At 39.4% G+C, this 17,655-nt stretch overlaps 1 protein-coding gene across 2 annotated transcripts in view; it reads left to right on the top strand.

Annotated features, from left to right (window-relative positions):
* dock1 (dedicator of cytokinesis 1) overlaps positions 1 to 17,655 on the top strand; it is a 537,727-nt gene that overhangs the window by 49,326 nt on the left and 470,746 nt on the right. For both annotated transcript variants that reach the window (XM_061907548.1, XM_061907547.1), the window contains exons 2-6: positions 5,337 to 5,420; positions 5,537 to 5,577; positions 5,704 to 5,759; positions 9,828 to 9,924; positions 10,006 to 10,154. In XM_061907548.1, the coding sequence (XP_061763532.1) occupies positions 5,337 to 5,420; positions 5,537 to 5,577; positions 5,704 to 5,759; positions 9,828 to 9,924; positions 10,006 to 10,154 (427 nt within the window). The remainder of the gene's footprint in view (positions 1 to 5,336; positions 5,421 to 5,536; positions 5,578 to 5,703; positions 5,760 to 9,827; positions 9,925 to 10,005; positions 10,155 to 17,655) is intronic.

The following is a 17,655-nucleotide window of genomic DNA, read 5'->3' as shown; positions in this document are numbered from 1 at the left end:
ATGTTGACCCGCTCGACATCCATTGCTTTCGGTCCCCTAGAGGGGGGAGTTGCCCACATTTGAGGTCCTCTCCAAAGTTCTCATAGTCATCATTGTCACTGGCGTCCCACTGGGTGTGAATTCTCCTTGCCCACTGGGTGTAAGTTTTCCTTGACCTCATGTGGGTTCTTCCGAGGATGTCGTAGTCCTAGTTGTTTGTACAGTCCTTTTGAGACATTTGTGATTCAGGGCTATATAAATAAACATTGATTGATTGATTGTTATGTGACATTCATCCTCCACTGTTGCCATTTATAATATAAAGTAGTGTAAAGTTCTTACTTATATCTGTCAGTAAACTTGCCATAATAGCGCTAAAACATACCGGTGTAGTGAGTTTACATTATTCACCCAAGGAACTTTAGTTATTAGATTTCCGGTCTTATGGTTTTTCACAGGACACAGGACACATTAATATTGCACTAGTGAGCCACGGATGAGGAGATGCTGCTCCGTTATTGATTGAAGTAAAGTCTGAATGTCATTAAAACAGTTAGCTCCATCTTTTGACCCTTCTTCCACTCCCGTCCTTGCACGCTACACCGCTACAACAAAGATGACGGGGAGAAGACGCTGTCGAAGGTGAGCCACGTCAGTAAGACCGCCCACAAAACGGCGCATCCTGAAGCGACTGTCAGAATGATCTGTAAAACATCACCTATGCAACATTTTGACCAAAGAACCACCATTAAATGTTATGTAGGCCACAAGGAAGTGTTTCACATTTAGAAAAAAAATCATAACATGACCCCTTTTATGCGCCTTATGTATGAAAATAGACTTGACTAGACCCGCTCATCGGCGGTGCGCCCTATGGTCTGGAAAATATGGTACTTTTTTTTTTGCTTCAACTGTTATTGCTTGTTACTTATTGATTGAAGTAAAGTCTGAATGTCATTAAAACAGTTAGCTCAATCTTTTGACCCTTCTTCCACTCCCGTCCTTGCACGCTACACCGCTACAACAAAGATGACGGGGAGAAGACGCTGTCGAAGTTGAGCCACCTCAATAAGACCGCCCACAAAACGGCGCATCCTGAAGCGACTGTCAGACTGATCTGTAAAACATCACCTATGCAACATTTTGACCAAAGAACCACCATTAAATGTTATGTAGGCCACAAGGAAGTGTTTTACATTTAGAAAAAAAATCATAATATGACCCCTTTTATGCGCCTTATGTATGAAAATAGACTTGACTTGACCCGCTCATCGGCGGTGCGCCCTATGGTCTGGAAAATATGGTACTTTTTTTTTTGCTTCAACTGTTATTGCTAGTTACTTATTGATTGAAGTAAAGTCTGAATGTCATTAAAACAGTTAGCTCAATCTTTTGACCCTTCTTCCACTCCCGTCCTTGCACGCTACACCACTACAACAAAGATGACGTCAATAAGACGTGGCTCATCTCTGCGCTGCTGATCTGCCTATGCTTGGTATGGTTTCCTTTTGGCTCCACTACTCTCCCTACTGTGTTGGATCCACTTTTGGACTGGACTCTCACGGTTGTGTTGGATCCACTATGGATTGAACTTTCACAGTATCTTGTTAAACCCGCTCGACATCCATTGCGTTCGGTCCCCTAGAGGGTGGGGGGGTTGCCCACATATGCAGTCCTCTCCAAGGTTTCTCATAGTCATCATTGTCACCGACGTCCCACTGGGTGTGAGTTTTCCTTGCCCTTATGTGGGCTCTACCGAGGATGTCGTTGTGGTTTTTGTTGTGGTTTTGCCGTTTGAGACACTAGTGATTTAGGCCTATATAAATAATCATTGATTGATTGATTGATTGATATTGACTTTTGTAGACACCCGGCAATAGAAGATGGTTAATTGAGGCGTTAAGAGTATGTATAAACATCGTTAGTAAGTCGCTAAGTGGATATTCATCGCTATTGTGTGTAGCGGAGGCGGACTACTTTAAGCTCGTTGACCTCCATGACAGCTTTGACTTTGAGGTGTCCAACAACAAAGCAGAAGCTGAATGTTTCTTTCAGCAGGATGTCCGCGCACATAAATGTCGTGATTAAACCGGGCCTGTTAACACGAGTGCCTGACGTGACACCTGTGTGTGTTTTTCGTGTCGGCTGTTGTTATAAAGGATGTCCGTCACGGCTGGCTGAGCTCTTAACGTGATGATCGCCTTCTCGCCAGAGAACAACTGCAGTGGGGATTTTATTGGATCCTTTATTTCCCGCCGCCTTCGGTGTTTGGGTCTTTCCCACCACACGTTCGAAATGTGTTGGATTATAAACACATGAGTGGCTACAAGGCCGAGGCACCAATGTGGGTGGACATTAACACGTGGTGTACAAATATTGCCAGGAAGGACCTTGGCGCCTCTTCCTTCTTGTATAATGCATAAGTTCCTTTTTGACTGTACTTAGATGTATAATGTATTTATATTGTTCACATGTGAATAATGCTGTATAATAGACTGTATTTGTTATTCACATGTGAATAATGCTGTATAATAGACTGTATTTGTTATTCACATGTGAAAAATGCTGTATAATAGACTGTATTTATGTTATTCACATGTAAATAATGCTGTATAATAGACTATATTATTCACATGTGAATAATGCTGTATACTAGACTGTATTTATATTATTCACATGTGAATAATGCTGTATAATAGATTGTATTTATATTATTCACATGTGAAAAGTGCTGTAAAATAGACTGTACTTATATTGCTCTCATGTGAATAATGCTGTATAATAGACTGTATTTGTTATTCACATGTAAATAATGCTGTATAATAGACTATATTATTCACATGTGAATAATGCTGTATAATAAACTGTATTTGTTATTCACATGTGAATAATGCTGTATAATAGACTGTATTTGTTATTCACATGTGAATAAGGCTGTATATTAGACTGTATTTGTTATTCACATATGAAAAATACTGTGTAATAGACTATTTGTTATTCACAAGTGAATAATTCTGTATAATAGACTGTATTTATATTATTCACATGTGAATAATGCTGTATAATGCACTGTATTTGTTATTAACATGTGAATAATGCTGTATAATGGACTGTATTTTTTATACACATGTGAATAATTCTGTATAATAGACTGTATTTATATTATTTACATGTGAATAATGCTGTATAATGCACTGTATTTGTTATTAACATGTGAATAATGCTGTATAATGGACTGTATTTTTTATACACATGTGAATAATGCTGTATAATAGACTATTTATGTTATTCACTTGTGAATAATGCTTTATAATAGACTGTTTTTATGTTATTCACTTGTGAATAATTCTTTATAATAGACTGTATTTATGTTACTCACTTGTGAATAATGCTTTATAATAGGCTGTATTTATGTTATTCACATGTGAATAATGCTGTATAATAGACTGTAATGGACTGTATTTATGTTATTCACATGTGAATAATGCTGTATAATAGACTGTATTTATGTTATTCACATGTGAATAATGCTTTATAATAGACTGTATTTATGTTATTCACATGTGAATAATGCCGTATAATAGACTGTATTTATGTTATTCACATGTGAATAATGCTTTATAATAGACTGTATTTATGTTATTCACATGTGAATAATTCTGTATAATTGACTGTATTTGTCGTGATCCGATTCTTATTTTGTTTTTTTAAATCCTTTTGTGTTTTTTGATAGTTTTGGACTCTTCCAGTTCAGAGTTGTGCACTTCCTTGTTTGTTCCGTTACCATGGTTTCGTGTTAGTTCCACCTGTTACTTGTTTTTGATGCGCACATGTGTTTATCTATGACTTCCCTATTTAAGCCTGCCTTCTCCCTTTGTTCAGTCTGGATCTTTTGTTTGCGGAAAGCAACATTCACGAGGCGTCACTTTTAAACTCTGTTTCCTATGCTAAGTTTCACCTCAGCTTCCGTGCGCTCGGCACGTCGTACATGTGGACTCTTTGACTCAGTGCTAAGTATTAGCTTTACCTTCCCGTGCATTCGTCACCCGTTTTCTTTTTTTCATTTAGTCTGTTTTGTACCAGTGTTATGTTTTTGCATATTAAACCCAGCTCTTACCTGCTAGTCCTGTCCCGTCTGGTTCTCTTGCATCTTGGGGTGACAACTCGCGCATCACCATGTGTGCCCCTCGTGATAGTATTTATTTTATTCACATGTGAATAATGCTGTATAATAGACTGTATTTATATTATTCACATGTGAATAATGCTGTATAATAGACAGTATTTACATTATTCACATATGAATAATGCTGTATAGTAGACAGTATTTAAAGTTAAAGTTATGTTAAATTTATGTTATTTACTTGTGAATAATGCTGTATAATAGACTGTTATTTACATTTGAATAATGCTGTATAATAGACTGTATTTATTATTCACTTGTGAATAATGCTGTATAATAGACTATGTTATTGACATGTGAATAATGCTGTTTAATAATGTATATATGTTATTCACATGTGAATAATGCTGTATAATAGACTGTATTTATGTTATTCACATGTGAATAATGCTGTATAATAGACTGTATTTATGTTATTCACATGTGAATAATGCTGTATAATAGACCGTATTTATTGCGGGTCCCAAACTCTGGAACGATCTCCCTCTCCATGTGAGACAGGCCCCTTTTTTGGCTTATTTTTAAGACCCTTCTTAAAACCCATTTTTATTCATTGGCTTTTAACCCAGCATGAGACTTCAAACTGTTTTTAACTTTTTTTTAACTGTTTTTAACTTTTTAACTGCTTTTTATCCAACAAATTGTTCTTCAGGTAATTTGTATTTGCTTTTTCAATTGTGTATTTTACTTCTGTTTTAAACGTTATTTTTTAAACTGTCCTTTGCCTTCTTTTTTGTGTGTGGTGTACAGCCCTTTGTTCTTCAACTCTGATTGTTTTTAAAGGGCTTTATAAATAAAGTTGGTATGGTATGGTATGTTATTTACATGTGAATAATGCTGTATAATAGACTGTGTTTGTTATTCACATTTGAATAATGCTGTATGATAGACTATATTTTTGTTATTCACATGTGAATAATGCTGCATAATAGACTGTATTTATATTATTCACATGTGAATAATGCTGTACAATAGACTGTATATGTTATTCACTTGTAAATAATGCTGTATAATAGACTGTATTTATATTATTCACATGTAAAACATACCTACGTGTTTATTGTCTAGTGAGCAAACTGTGGTGCTGTGTTTGAACCCAGAGATCAATAAATTACTTTCTATTCTATTCTATTGTAATATTCCATCTTATTCATTTAACTGCGGTCTCTTTTAGCAATCTACAACTATGATGCTCGGGGAGAGGAAGAGCTGTCCTTGCAGATTGGCGACACAGTGCACATACTGGAGACATACGAACGTAAGCACATGTCTGTCTTGCTTTAATTGATGAATTGACAACAAAAACTCTTTGAAGTATTTTATTTTATTATACACACCTTGTCATGAGTCTTCTTTTTTTTTTTTTTTTTTTAGACTGGTACAGAGGGCATAGGCTGAGGAGGAGATCCAGGAAGGTGAGCACTCGGTTTACACTTTTCGCCTTTGTTATCAGGCTGTCACGGTTAGCTTCTGACCCGGTGAAGCTCAAACATGTCTGCAGTAACCTCTTTTTTTTTTTTTTTTTTTTAATCCCCTTGTAGGGCATCTTTCCAGCTTGTTATATCCACCTGAAAGAAGCCACAGTCGAGGGCTGCGGGTCAGTATGTTGACTTTAAATGGTTTCTGCCATAAAGAGTTTTTGTTAGCTGTCTGTTCCTAAAGGGCAAAAGACCAAATTGTACAAACTCTAAAATATTTTTTCCCATAAGAAATAATATAAATAATACTGCTCACTAGTGTTACCATATCTGAGTTATTGTGTAAAAATATGAGGAAACAACTACAAATGTGCACTTCATTCGCTAACAGTGTTACAAAAAAGATCAATTAGAATAATACATAATGTTGGATTTAGAGAATATACAAACTCTTTATTGAATCACAAATATTGAAATTCAACAATTTGGTGCATTTTCAAACCGCTAAAATTATGTACAAATTAAGCTATGAACCTTAGAGGAAAATATACAAACCCCGTTTCCATATGAGTTGGGAAATTGTGTTTGATGTAAATATAAACAGAATACAATGATTTGCAAATCATTTTCAACCCATATTCAGTTGAATATGCTACAAAGACAACATATTTGATGTTCAAACTAACTGATGTTCCAGACTGATATCGACACAAAGTTGAAAAGCCAGCATCTGTGATGGTATGGGGGTGCATTAGTGCCCAAGGCATGGGTAACTTACACATCTGTGAAGGCACCATTAATGCTGAAAGGTACATACAGGTTTTGGAACAACATCTAAGCGCTATCTTTTTCATGGACGCCCCTGCTTATTTCAGAAAGAGAATGCCAAGCCACATTCAGCACGTGTTACAACAGCGTTGCTTCGTAAAAAAAAAAGAGTGCGGGTACTTTCCTGGCCCGCCTGCAGTCCAGACCTGTCTCCCATCGAAAATGTGTGCCGCATAATGAAGCGGAAAATACGACAGCGGAGACCCCGGACTGTTGAACGACTGAAGCTCTACATAAAACAAGAATGGGAAAGAATTCCACTTTCAAAGCTTCAACAATTAGTTTCCTCAGTTCCCAAACGTTTATTGAGTGTTGTTAAAAGAAAAGGTGATGTAACACAGTGGTGAACATATGCAGCCGTGAAATTGTAAGTTAATTATCATTTGCAGAAAAAAATAGAAAATGTTATGAAATTGAACATCAAATATCTTGTCTTTGTAGTGCATTAAGTTGGATATGGGTTGAAAATGATTTGCAAATCATTGTATTCCGTTTATATTTACATCCAACACAATTTCCCAACTCATATGGAAACGGGGTTTGTAATTTCAAACATTTGTATTCTCGTACAGCACTTAAAACCTTCAGCATATCAGTGTGTGGAATTAGATTATGGAATGGAATAACCAAATAAATCAAACAGAGCACCAATATGATTCAGTTTAAGAGACTGTTCAAACAAGTGTTCACAAAGTACACGGAACAATAATTATGATGAAAATCTTGAACCCTTTATTTATTTTTCTATCTTTCTTTCTTTAGATACAGATTATTTGTGTATTTAATATCTGTTTGCTTACTATGGTATATTATGTATTTATTATTTATTCACTGTTCTGTTAAATGGGATACACTTGCTATGGTATGAAAAGGGGTAGGATCAAATAAGCTCTGCTTTTTCTGTCTCCTTTTGGTACATGGTTTAATGAAACAACTGTAAATATGTGATGCATTACATTGTATCGTATTCATGTTCCAAATAAACTGAAACTGAACTGAACAATTAATCCATTCCAGACACATACAAATATGAACACAAAACGTCGACAAACTAGCACCACCTGTATTATTTATTTATGTGACCATGAGTTTGTCATCAGAAAACATCGTGACACGGAATGTCGTAAAACGAGCACCAACGTGTATTGATAAATTCTGTTAAGTGGGTTTGTAATCCTGAAATGTCACAACACATAACATTGCAAAAAGAGGACCAGCTGTATTTATAATGTGAGTGCCTTTGTAACCACCAAATGTAACACAGAACGTTGTTAAGGAAGAACCACCCTCTAAAGGCTTAGTGGCCACATGCGTGGACAGCACCTTTTAGCTCTTATTTCCTACTGAAATTGAATTGGGGTCTCATGGCCGCTTATGTGGACACTTATACTGCCATCTGGTGGTGTCAGAAGAGTATAACATACAATGGAATTTGGAAAAAAAAGTGTAAAAATATGGATTAGCATGTCACTAAACATGTTGTACACGTTTGTGTACTTATGGACTAAGTACATCATATCAAAAGATGATTCTTAGTTTTTATTCTAATTAGGGTCCAATAAGCCCAAATAGCTTGGAGAAAAAAAACAAAAACATGTAAACAAACAGCTTGGGCCTTAAGAGGTTAAGGAAGAACCATGGGAGTATTTTCGTAGCCACAACATTTTGTAACAAAGAATGTTATAAAAGGAGAGCCACCTATATTACTAATTCCTATATAAGGGCTATATAAGTAAACTTTGATTGATTGACAGTACGGTGAGTGCGTTCGTGACCTTGAAGTTTTGTGACGTAGAACGTCGTAAAACAAGCACCACATGTATTAATAATCAATATTCATGAAACGTCCTAACACAGAACATCGTAAAAGGAGAACTATTTGTATTGATAATTCATGTGAGTGCGTTCGTAACCTCGACATGTTTTGACACGAAATGTCGTAAAACAAGCAACACATATATTAATAATAAATAATCATGAAACGTCGTAACACAGAACATCGGAAAAGGAGAACTATTTGTATTGATAATTCATGTGAGTGCGTTCGTAACCTCGACATGTTTTGACACAAAATTTCGTAAAACAAGCAACACATATATTAATAATAAATAATCATGAAACGTCGTAACACAGAACATCGTAAAAGGAGAACTATTTGTATTGATAATTCATGTGAGTGCTTTCGTAACCTCGACATGTTATGACACGAAACTTCGTAAAACAAGCAACACATATATTAATAATTTATATACGGTATTTTTTGGTGCGACTTATACTCTGGAGCGACTTATGTGTGAAATTATTTACACATTACCGTAAAATATCCAATGATATTATTTATCTCATTTGCGGAAGAGACTAGACGTACCGATAGAAGAGGAAGCGGCACATTGTCTACCTTTAGAGTTGTCAGAGTTGTTTAGAAGCGACACAGATGAAGAAGACTTTATCGGATTCAGTGATTGGGAGTGACAGATTGTTTTATATGTTATAGTTATTTGAATGACTCTTACCATATTATGGTACGTTAACATACCAGGCACGTTTTCTGTTGGTTATTTTTGTGTCATATAACGTACACTTATTCAGCCTGTTGTTCACTATTCTTAATTTATTTTAAAATGCCTTTCAAATGTCTATTCTTGGTGTTGGATTTTATAAAATAAATTTCCCCCAAAAATGCGACTTAAACTCTCGTGCGACTTATATATATTTTTTTCCTACTTTATTATGCATTTTTGGCAAAAAATACGGCAAGTGTCATGATCCGCTGCCCGGATCATGTCTTATTCTGGTTTTGTTCCGTCTTTGTATCCTATTTTATTGGTATTTGACTTCCTTAGTTCCTGGTGGCACTTCCTGTTTGTTCTGTTGCCATAGTCACGCATTAGTGTCTCTGGCTCCAGCCCCAACCCCGTCTCTCTTCCTGGCTGCTGCTTATAACAGAGTGACAGGTGATTAGATAAAAAGGCCCAGGTGGGCCATCTACGCACCTGTCGCTGATTTCGAGGCCGGTCCTGGCAACACCCCGCTTCGCTGCAGGCTCGCAGGCCAAGCCCCCTCCACAGTTAGCTTTAGAATAACAATGTTATTACAAATAATAAGAGACCTATTATACTCTAGAAATGTTGGTCTTACTTACAAATGCATGCGTTTAGTTATGTTCAGTGTTGAAAAAAATATTATTTGGTTCTTACGGAAATACATTTTAAAATATTTGGCTTCTTGGCTCTCTCAGCCAAAAAGGTTCCCGACCCCTCTTTTAAACGATAACGTCTATAAAACTGCAGTGACAATGAAGGCACCATTAGTATGCACTCCAAAGCGCTTCCCCTCTCAGTATCTACACAAGAAAGGACACACAGAGAGAGGATGCTGACTCAGCCCTTTTTTTCTTATTTGGTGTTTTGTTGCCGCAGGCAAAAGGAGACCGTCATCCCTACAGAGCTGCCTCTGGTTCAGGAGGTCACCACCACGCTACGAGAGTGGGCTTCAATATGGAGGGACCTTTATGTGGTGAGTAGAGTATCGAAGAGAACATGGGCACTGTGGAAAGCATTATTGTCACCTAAACGCGCGTCGGTCGCTCTGTTTTAGGGCGACAAACGCGAGATGTTCAACTCGGTCCGGGACATGATCTATGACCTCATCGAATGGCGCTCCCAAATCCTCTCCGGCACCCTTCCGCAGGACGAACTCTCCGAGCTCAAACAGAAAGTCACGTCCAAGATCGACTACGGCAACAAGTGAGCATCTTTAACTTTATTTAAACTTTTTTTTAAATCTATCAATATTCATCCATCCATTTCCTACCGCTTGTCCCTTTTGGGGTCGAGGGGGGTGCTTGAGCTTATCTCAGCTGCATTTGGGCGGAAGGCTGTGTACACCCTGGACAAGTCGCCACCTCATCACGGGGCCAACACATAGACAGACTACATTCACAATTCAAAAAAACAAAAGAAGATGTTGTGATGCCAAAAAATATCATAATCATAGTAGTATCGACTAGATACATTATTGTACTTGGTATCATTACAGTGGATCAATCAATCAATCAATCAATCAATGTTTACTTATACAGCCCTAAATCACTAGTGTCTCAAAGGGCTGCACAAACCACTACGACATCCTCGGTAGGCCCACATAAGGGCAAGGAAAAACTCACACCCAGTGGGACGTCGGTGACAATGATGACTATGAGAACCTTGGAGAGGAGGAAAGCAATGGATGTCGAGCGGGTCTAACATGATACTGTGAAAGTTCAATCCATAATGGATCCAACACAGTCGCGAGAGTCCAGTCCAAAGCGGATCCAACACAGCAGCGAGAGTCCCGTTCACAGCGGAGCCAGCAGGAAACCATCCCAAGCGGAGGCGGATCAGCAGCGCAGAGATGTCCCCAGCCGATACACAGGCGAGCAGTACATGGCCACCGGATCGGACCGGACTCCCTCCACAAAGGAGAGTGGGACATAGAAGAAAAAGAAAAGAAACGGCAGATCAACTGGTCTAAAAAGGGAGTCTATTTAAAGGCTAGAGTATACAAATGAGTTTTAAGGTGAGACTTAAATGCTTCTACTGAGGTGGCATCTCGAACTGTTACCGGGAGGGCATTCCAGAGTACTGGAGCCCGAACGGAAAACGCTCTATAGCCCGCAGACTTTTTTTGGGCTTTGGGAATCACTAATAAGCCGGAGTCCTTTGAACGCAGATTTCTTGCCGGGACATATGGTACAATACAATCGGCAAGATAGGATGGAGCTAGACCGTGTAGTATTTTATACGTAAGTAGTAAAACCTTAAAGTCACATCTTAAGTGCACAGGAAGCCAGTGCAGGTGAGCCAGTACAGACGTAATGTGATCAAACTTTCTTGTTCTTGTCAAAAGTCTAGCAGCCACATTTTGTACCAACTGTAATCTTTTAATGCTAGACATGGGGAGACCCGAAAATAATACGTTACAGTAGTCGAGGCGAGACGTAACAAACGCATGGATAATGATCTCAGCGTCTTTAGTGGATGTCAGGTTTAGATCCACCCAGGGCGTTTGTTTACATTTTGACACCGATGTTTAGCTATTCCTCGTTCTCCAGGGATGATACTTGTAAGAAACTTACTTTATTTGTCACCATGGAGGCGAGGATTAGGGATTTAGAAGTAGCTAAAACACTGCCGACTGGGGCAGGACATTAGTCGCTAGCTAGCTAGCCATGTCTTAAAGCACCTCTTCCGGTGGGCGTTTCAGTGCTATAACATCACCTTTATCGTTAGTTTTTAAGCCAAAATGCCTCTGTTCTCCCTTTTCTGTCTACACACTGTGTCTGCTTGTAAGTACTCCGTGATTGTGCGCTGCCGAACATGCTCCTCTGCTCGTAAACCAGCAATGACACAACGTGACGAGCGGTGGACCGGTACTTTTCAGAGGCTGTGTAGTACTTAATACGATTCATTGGTATCGCGGTACTATACTAATACCGGTACACCGTACAACTCTGAATTTTTTAATATACAACACTGGCCTCTTTGGTATGTGGATATAAGTCGAATATGTATGCCAGAGGTGTCCAAACTTTTTCCACTGAGGGCCGCACACTGAAAAATCAGAGCAAGCGGGGGCCATTTTCATAGTTTTTATTTTAAAGGGGAAAAATTATCACCCGACCTATGTAAGCGTCAATATATACCTTGATGGTGCAGAAAAAAGACCATATATTTTTTTAACTGATTTCCGAACTCTAAATGGGTGAATTTTGCCGAATTAAACGCCTTTCCGTTCATCGCTCTTTTTGCGATGACGTCAGAACGTGACGTCGCCGAGGTAACACACCCGCCATTTTCATTTTCAACACATTACAAACACCGGGTCTCAGCTCTGTTATTTTCCGTTTTTTCGACTATTTTTTGGAACTTTGGAGACATCATGCCTCGTTGGTGTGTTGTCGGAGGGTGTAACAACACTAACAGGGAGGGATTCAAGTTGCACCACTGGCCCGAAGATGCCAAAGTGTCTGCCGCCAGACCCCCATTGAATGTACCAAAGTGTCTCCACATTTTACCGGCGATGACAGACATGACACAGAGATGTATGGATAACCTGCAGATGCATTTCCAATGATAAATTCAACGAAATCACAAAGGTGAGTTTTGTTGATTTTGACTTATGTGCTAATCAGACATATTTGGTTGCGGCGTGACTGCCAGCTAATCGATGCTAACATGCTACGCTAATCGACGCTAACATGCTATTTACCGGCGGTGCTAAAGCAGACATGGCACAGAGATGTATGGATAACCTGCAGATGCATTTGCAACTATAAAGTCAACGAATTCACAAAGATGAGTTTTGTTGATGTTGACTGCCAGCTAATCGATGCTAACATGCTATGCTAATCGATGCTAACATGCTATTTACCGGCTCTGCTAAAGCAAACATGGCACAGAGATGTATGGATAACCTGTAGATGCATTTGCAACTATATTTCGTTTCCTTCCACCCACATTTAATGCGAAACAACCACTTACCAATCGACGGATTTAAGTTGGGCCAGTGTCACAAGATGCCAAAGTCCTGATCGTTTGGTCCGCACATTTTACCGGCGATGCTAACGCAGCTTTTCGGCCATGTTATGGCTATGAATAGCGTCAATAGCTATTCGCTCAATAGCTTCAGTTTCTTCTTCAATACTTTCATACTCCAACCGTCCGTTTCAATACGTAATCTGTTGAATCGCTTAAGCCGCTGAAATCCGAGTCTGAATCCGAGCTAATGTCGCTATATCTTGCTGTGGTATTCGCCGTTGTTTGTTTACATTGGCAGCACTGTGTGACGTCACAGGGAAATGGATAGTCGCATCGCAAATAGCGAAAATCAAGCACTTTAAAGCTTTTTTAGGGATATTCGGGAACCGGTAAAATTTTGAAAAAAACTTCAAAAAATACAACAAGCAACTGGGAACTGATTTTTATTGTTTCTAACCCTTTTGAAATTGTGATAATGTTCCCCTTTAAAAAACAAAACAATATATGTGTAAAAAATATACATTTAGGCCTCCACTCAGTTATGATCCCGGGGACCCCAAAGGGTTTTAGGCCCCCAAAAAATTTAAAATGTGTCATTACTCAGTATAATAATTTTTATTATTATGCAAGTTTTAAATCTCTAGATCAACATTAGAAAAAAAAAAAAGGACAAAACACAAAATATGCAATATTTTCACCCAATAACTTTTTTTGAGATTATATAAAAATCGGAGCCTTAATTTTGTATTTTGATTCATTATTATTTTTGGAGAAATGACACTTTAAAACAAATCACACTAAAATAATTGGGTATTCAAAAGTGTCCTACTTATTAAAGTGTGAAAAAATTTACTATACATTTTTTTTACTGTTTACTTTTAAAAAGCACAATAATCTCAAAATCAACTTCAGATCCCTCCGTCAATTTTAAGTTTTATTGTTGTTTATTTTTGTTATTTTAATTTAAATTTTTATTTATTTATTTATTTCGGCAATCTTCACATAAAACAAAGAACAACAACAAAAAAATAAAAAAATAAACACTCATTTGAGCAATGATTGAGCCGAAAGGGTGTAGGTTGAAGCAACGCTTATATAAACCTACCCCATCACAACAAGAACAAGGTTCAAAATATATAAAATCTAAAACATGCTTCACTTATATTACTTTTTTTTTTTTTATGTTTTGTTTGTTTTAGGCCCTTCTAAAAAAAAACAGCTCAGTTTTTTATATGGTAAAACACAAAATATGCAACATTTTCCACAAAAAATATCTCAAAGTGGAATATTTAATGAAATTGACTTTGATTTATCATTGTTTTTTAAAGAAAGAAACAGCCTGCATGGCAGCTTTGTGTTATTAAAGCATTGCAACATTTTCTTGTTACATTTCACCTGTTTGCTCTTTTATACCACTTTTTATGTTATTAATTTTTTTCAATTGTATTCTTCAAATGTGCCGTGGGGCCGTTAAAAAATGGCCGCCAGTCCGCACTTTGGACACCCCTGATGTATGCTATGCGACTGCAGTGTGAACGTTCCTCCGCTCCGTTTGCATTCATCCGATTAGAACGTCATTAAAACGGGTGTGTTTTTTAAAGAGTCACGGGTAGAACCTGATTTTCAGCTGGGAAGGTAATCAACAATAAATAAACGAAAATATGTATGTCTGTTTGGTGACCGCAGGATTAGGTCTCTGCTTTTTGCAGATGATGTGGTCCTGTTGGCTTCATCTGGCCGGGATCTTCAGCTCTCACTGGATCGGTTGGCAGCCGAGTGTGAAGCGACCGGAATGAGAATCAGCACCTCCAAATCCGAGTCCATGGTTCTCTCCCGGAAAAGGGTGGAGTGCCATCTCCGGGTTGGGGAAGAGACCCTGCCCCAAGTGGTGGAGTTCAAGTACCTAGGAGTCTTGTTCACGAGTGAGGGAAGAGTGGATCGTTAGATCGGTGCGGCGTCTTCAGTAATGCGGACGTTGTATCGATCCGTTGTGGTGAAGAAGGAGCTGAGCCGGAAGGCAAAGCTCTCAATTTACCGGTCGATCTACGTTCCCATCCTCACCTATGGTCATGAGCTTTGGGTCATGACCGAAAGGATAAGATCACGGGTACAAGCGGCCGAAATGAGTTTCCAGGTCTCTCCCTTAGAGATAGGGTGAGAAGCTCTGCCATCCGGGAGGAACTCAAAGTAAAGCCGCTCCTCCTTCACATCGAGAGGAGCCAGATGAGGTCAGGATGCCACCCGAACGCCTCCCTAGGGAGGTGTTTAGGGCACGTCCAACCGGTAGGAGGCCACGGGGAAGACCCAGGACACGTTGGGAAGACTATGTCTCCCGGCTGGCCTGGGAACGCCTCGGGATCCCCCGGGAAGAGCTAGACGAAGTGGCTGGGGAGAGGGAAGTCTGGGCTTCCCTGCTTAGGCTGCTGCCCCCGCGACCCGACCTCGGATAAGCGGAAGAAGATGGATGGATGGATGGATGGATGTATGTCTGTTAGCCAAAACACAATGCTGACTTTTAATACACCACATTAGTAATCCCGCGTAATATCTCCTCCCTCCGGTCCACGTAACCCGCCAATACAATGACAGCACCTGCACAACACACTCAAAACCACCACCCGATGCACAGTTCACCCCCCCAATGTTTGCACAACAAATATATCTCCCAAAGTTACCTACGTGACGTGCGATTGAAGCGAGTGAACGTTGGAAGCCGCAGTGTACTTACAGGACCGCACATGCAACTCCAGTACTCTTGGTAAATGTCTGTTTATTCCAGATTTCCACAGGCTGGTGGTAATATCAATCAATCAATCAATCAATGTTTACTTATATAGCCCTAAATCACTAGTGTCTCAAAGGGCTGCACAAACCACCACGACATCCTCGGTAGGCCCACATAAGGGCAAGGAAAAACTCACACCCAGTGGGACGTCGGTGACAATGATGACTATGAGAACCTTGGAGAGGAGGAAAGCAATGGATGTCGAGCGGGTCTAACATGATACTGTGAAAGTTCAATCCACAATGGATCCAACACAGTCGCGAGAGTCCAGTCCAAAGCGGATCCAACACAGCAGCGAGAGTCCCGTTCACAGCGGAGCCAGCAGGAAACCATCCCAAGCGGAGGCGGATCAGCAGCGCAGAGATGTCCCCAGCCGATACACGGGCGAGCAGTACATGGCCACCGGATCGGACCGGACCCCTCCACAAGGGAGAGTGGGACATAGAAGAAAAATAAAAGAAACGGCAGATCAACTGGTCGAAAAAGGGAGTCTATTTAAAGGCGAGAGTCATCAAATTAGTTTTAAGGTGAGACTTAAATGCTTCTACTGAGGTGGCATCTCGAACTGTTACCGGGAGGGCATTCCAGAGTACTGGAGCCCGAAATGAAAACGCTCTATAGCCCGCAGACTTTTTTTGGGCTTTGGGAATCACTAATAAGCCGGAGTCCTTTGAAAGCAGATTTCTTGCCGGGACATATGGTACAATACAATCGGCAAGATAGGATGGAGCTAGACCGTGTAGTATTTTATACGTAAGTAGTAAAACCTTAAAGTCACATCTTAAGTGCACAGGAAGCCAGTGCTGGTGAGCCAGTACAGGTATATATGTATGTATATATGTATATAAAGGTATATACAGTATAGGTATATATGTATGTATATATGTATATAAAGGTATATACAGTATAGGTATATATGTATGTATATATGTATATAAAGGTATATACAGTACAGGCGTAATGTGATCAAACTTTCTTGTTCTTGTCAAAAGTCTAGCAGCCGCATTTTGTACCAACTGTAATCTTTTAATGCTAGACATGGGGAGACCCGAAAATAATACGTTACAGTAGTCGAGGCGAGACGTAACAAACGCATGGATAATGATCTCAGCGTCTTTAGTGGACAGAATGGAGTGAAAGGTAAACATTAGGAAATATTCCAATAGCGGCGCCGCAACAAAACAATCCGGCTAACAGGTGGTCCAGATGGCGTCTGACATCATAGTTTCCGATTCTGTCTCATTCATTTTCCTTTTCATTTATTTATTCATTTCAGGCAATGACATAAAGAAAGTACAAAGTTGACAACACATATTAATATTAACTAATATAGTGCAAAAGGTGATTTATAGTATGTGATGCATGATTGTCCTGTTTTGCCTGAAAGGGAGTGGGAAGAAGATTTATTTAATCCCACCCCCAGTCCTCCATTCAGTGATTATTCCCATGAGTTTCACTGCTACTTTGTTTAAGGATTATAATACAAATGTTGTATCATAGCGGCATTACCACAGGTAACAATAATTATTATACTCTAACAATCAATCAATCAATCAATCAATGTTTATTTATATAGCCCCAAATCACAAATGTCTCAAAAGACTGCACAAATCATTACGACTACAACATCCTCGGAAGAACCCACAAAAGGGCAAGAAAAACTCACACCCAGTGGGCAGGGAGAATTCACATCCAGTGGGACGCCAGTGACAATGCTGACTATGAGAAACCTTGGAGAGGACCTCAGATGTGGGCAACCCCCCCCTCTAGGGGACCGAAAGCAATGGATGTCGAGCGGGTCTAACATGATACTGTGAAAGTTCAATCCATAGTGGCTCCAAGACAGCAGCGAGAGTCCCGTCCACAGGAAACCATCTCAAGCGGATCAGCAGCGTAGAGATGTCCCCAACCGATACAGGCGAGCGGTCCATCCTGGGTCCCGAC

This window comes from Nerophis ophidion, linkage group LG08, assembly GCF_033978795.1.
Source record: "Nerophis ophidion isolate RoL-2023_Sa linkage group LG08, RoL_Noph_v1.0, whole genome shotgun sequence".
Lineage (NCBI taxonomy): Eukaryota > Metazoa > Chordata > Actinopteri > Syngnathiformes > Syngnathidae > Nerophis > Nerophis ophidion.
The sequence above is the reverse complement of the archived record's forward strand: the minus strand, read 5'-3'. Positions and strand labels throughout refer to the sequence as shown.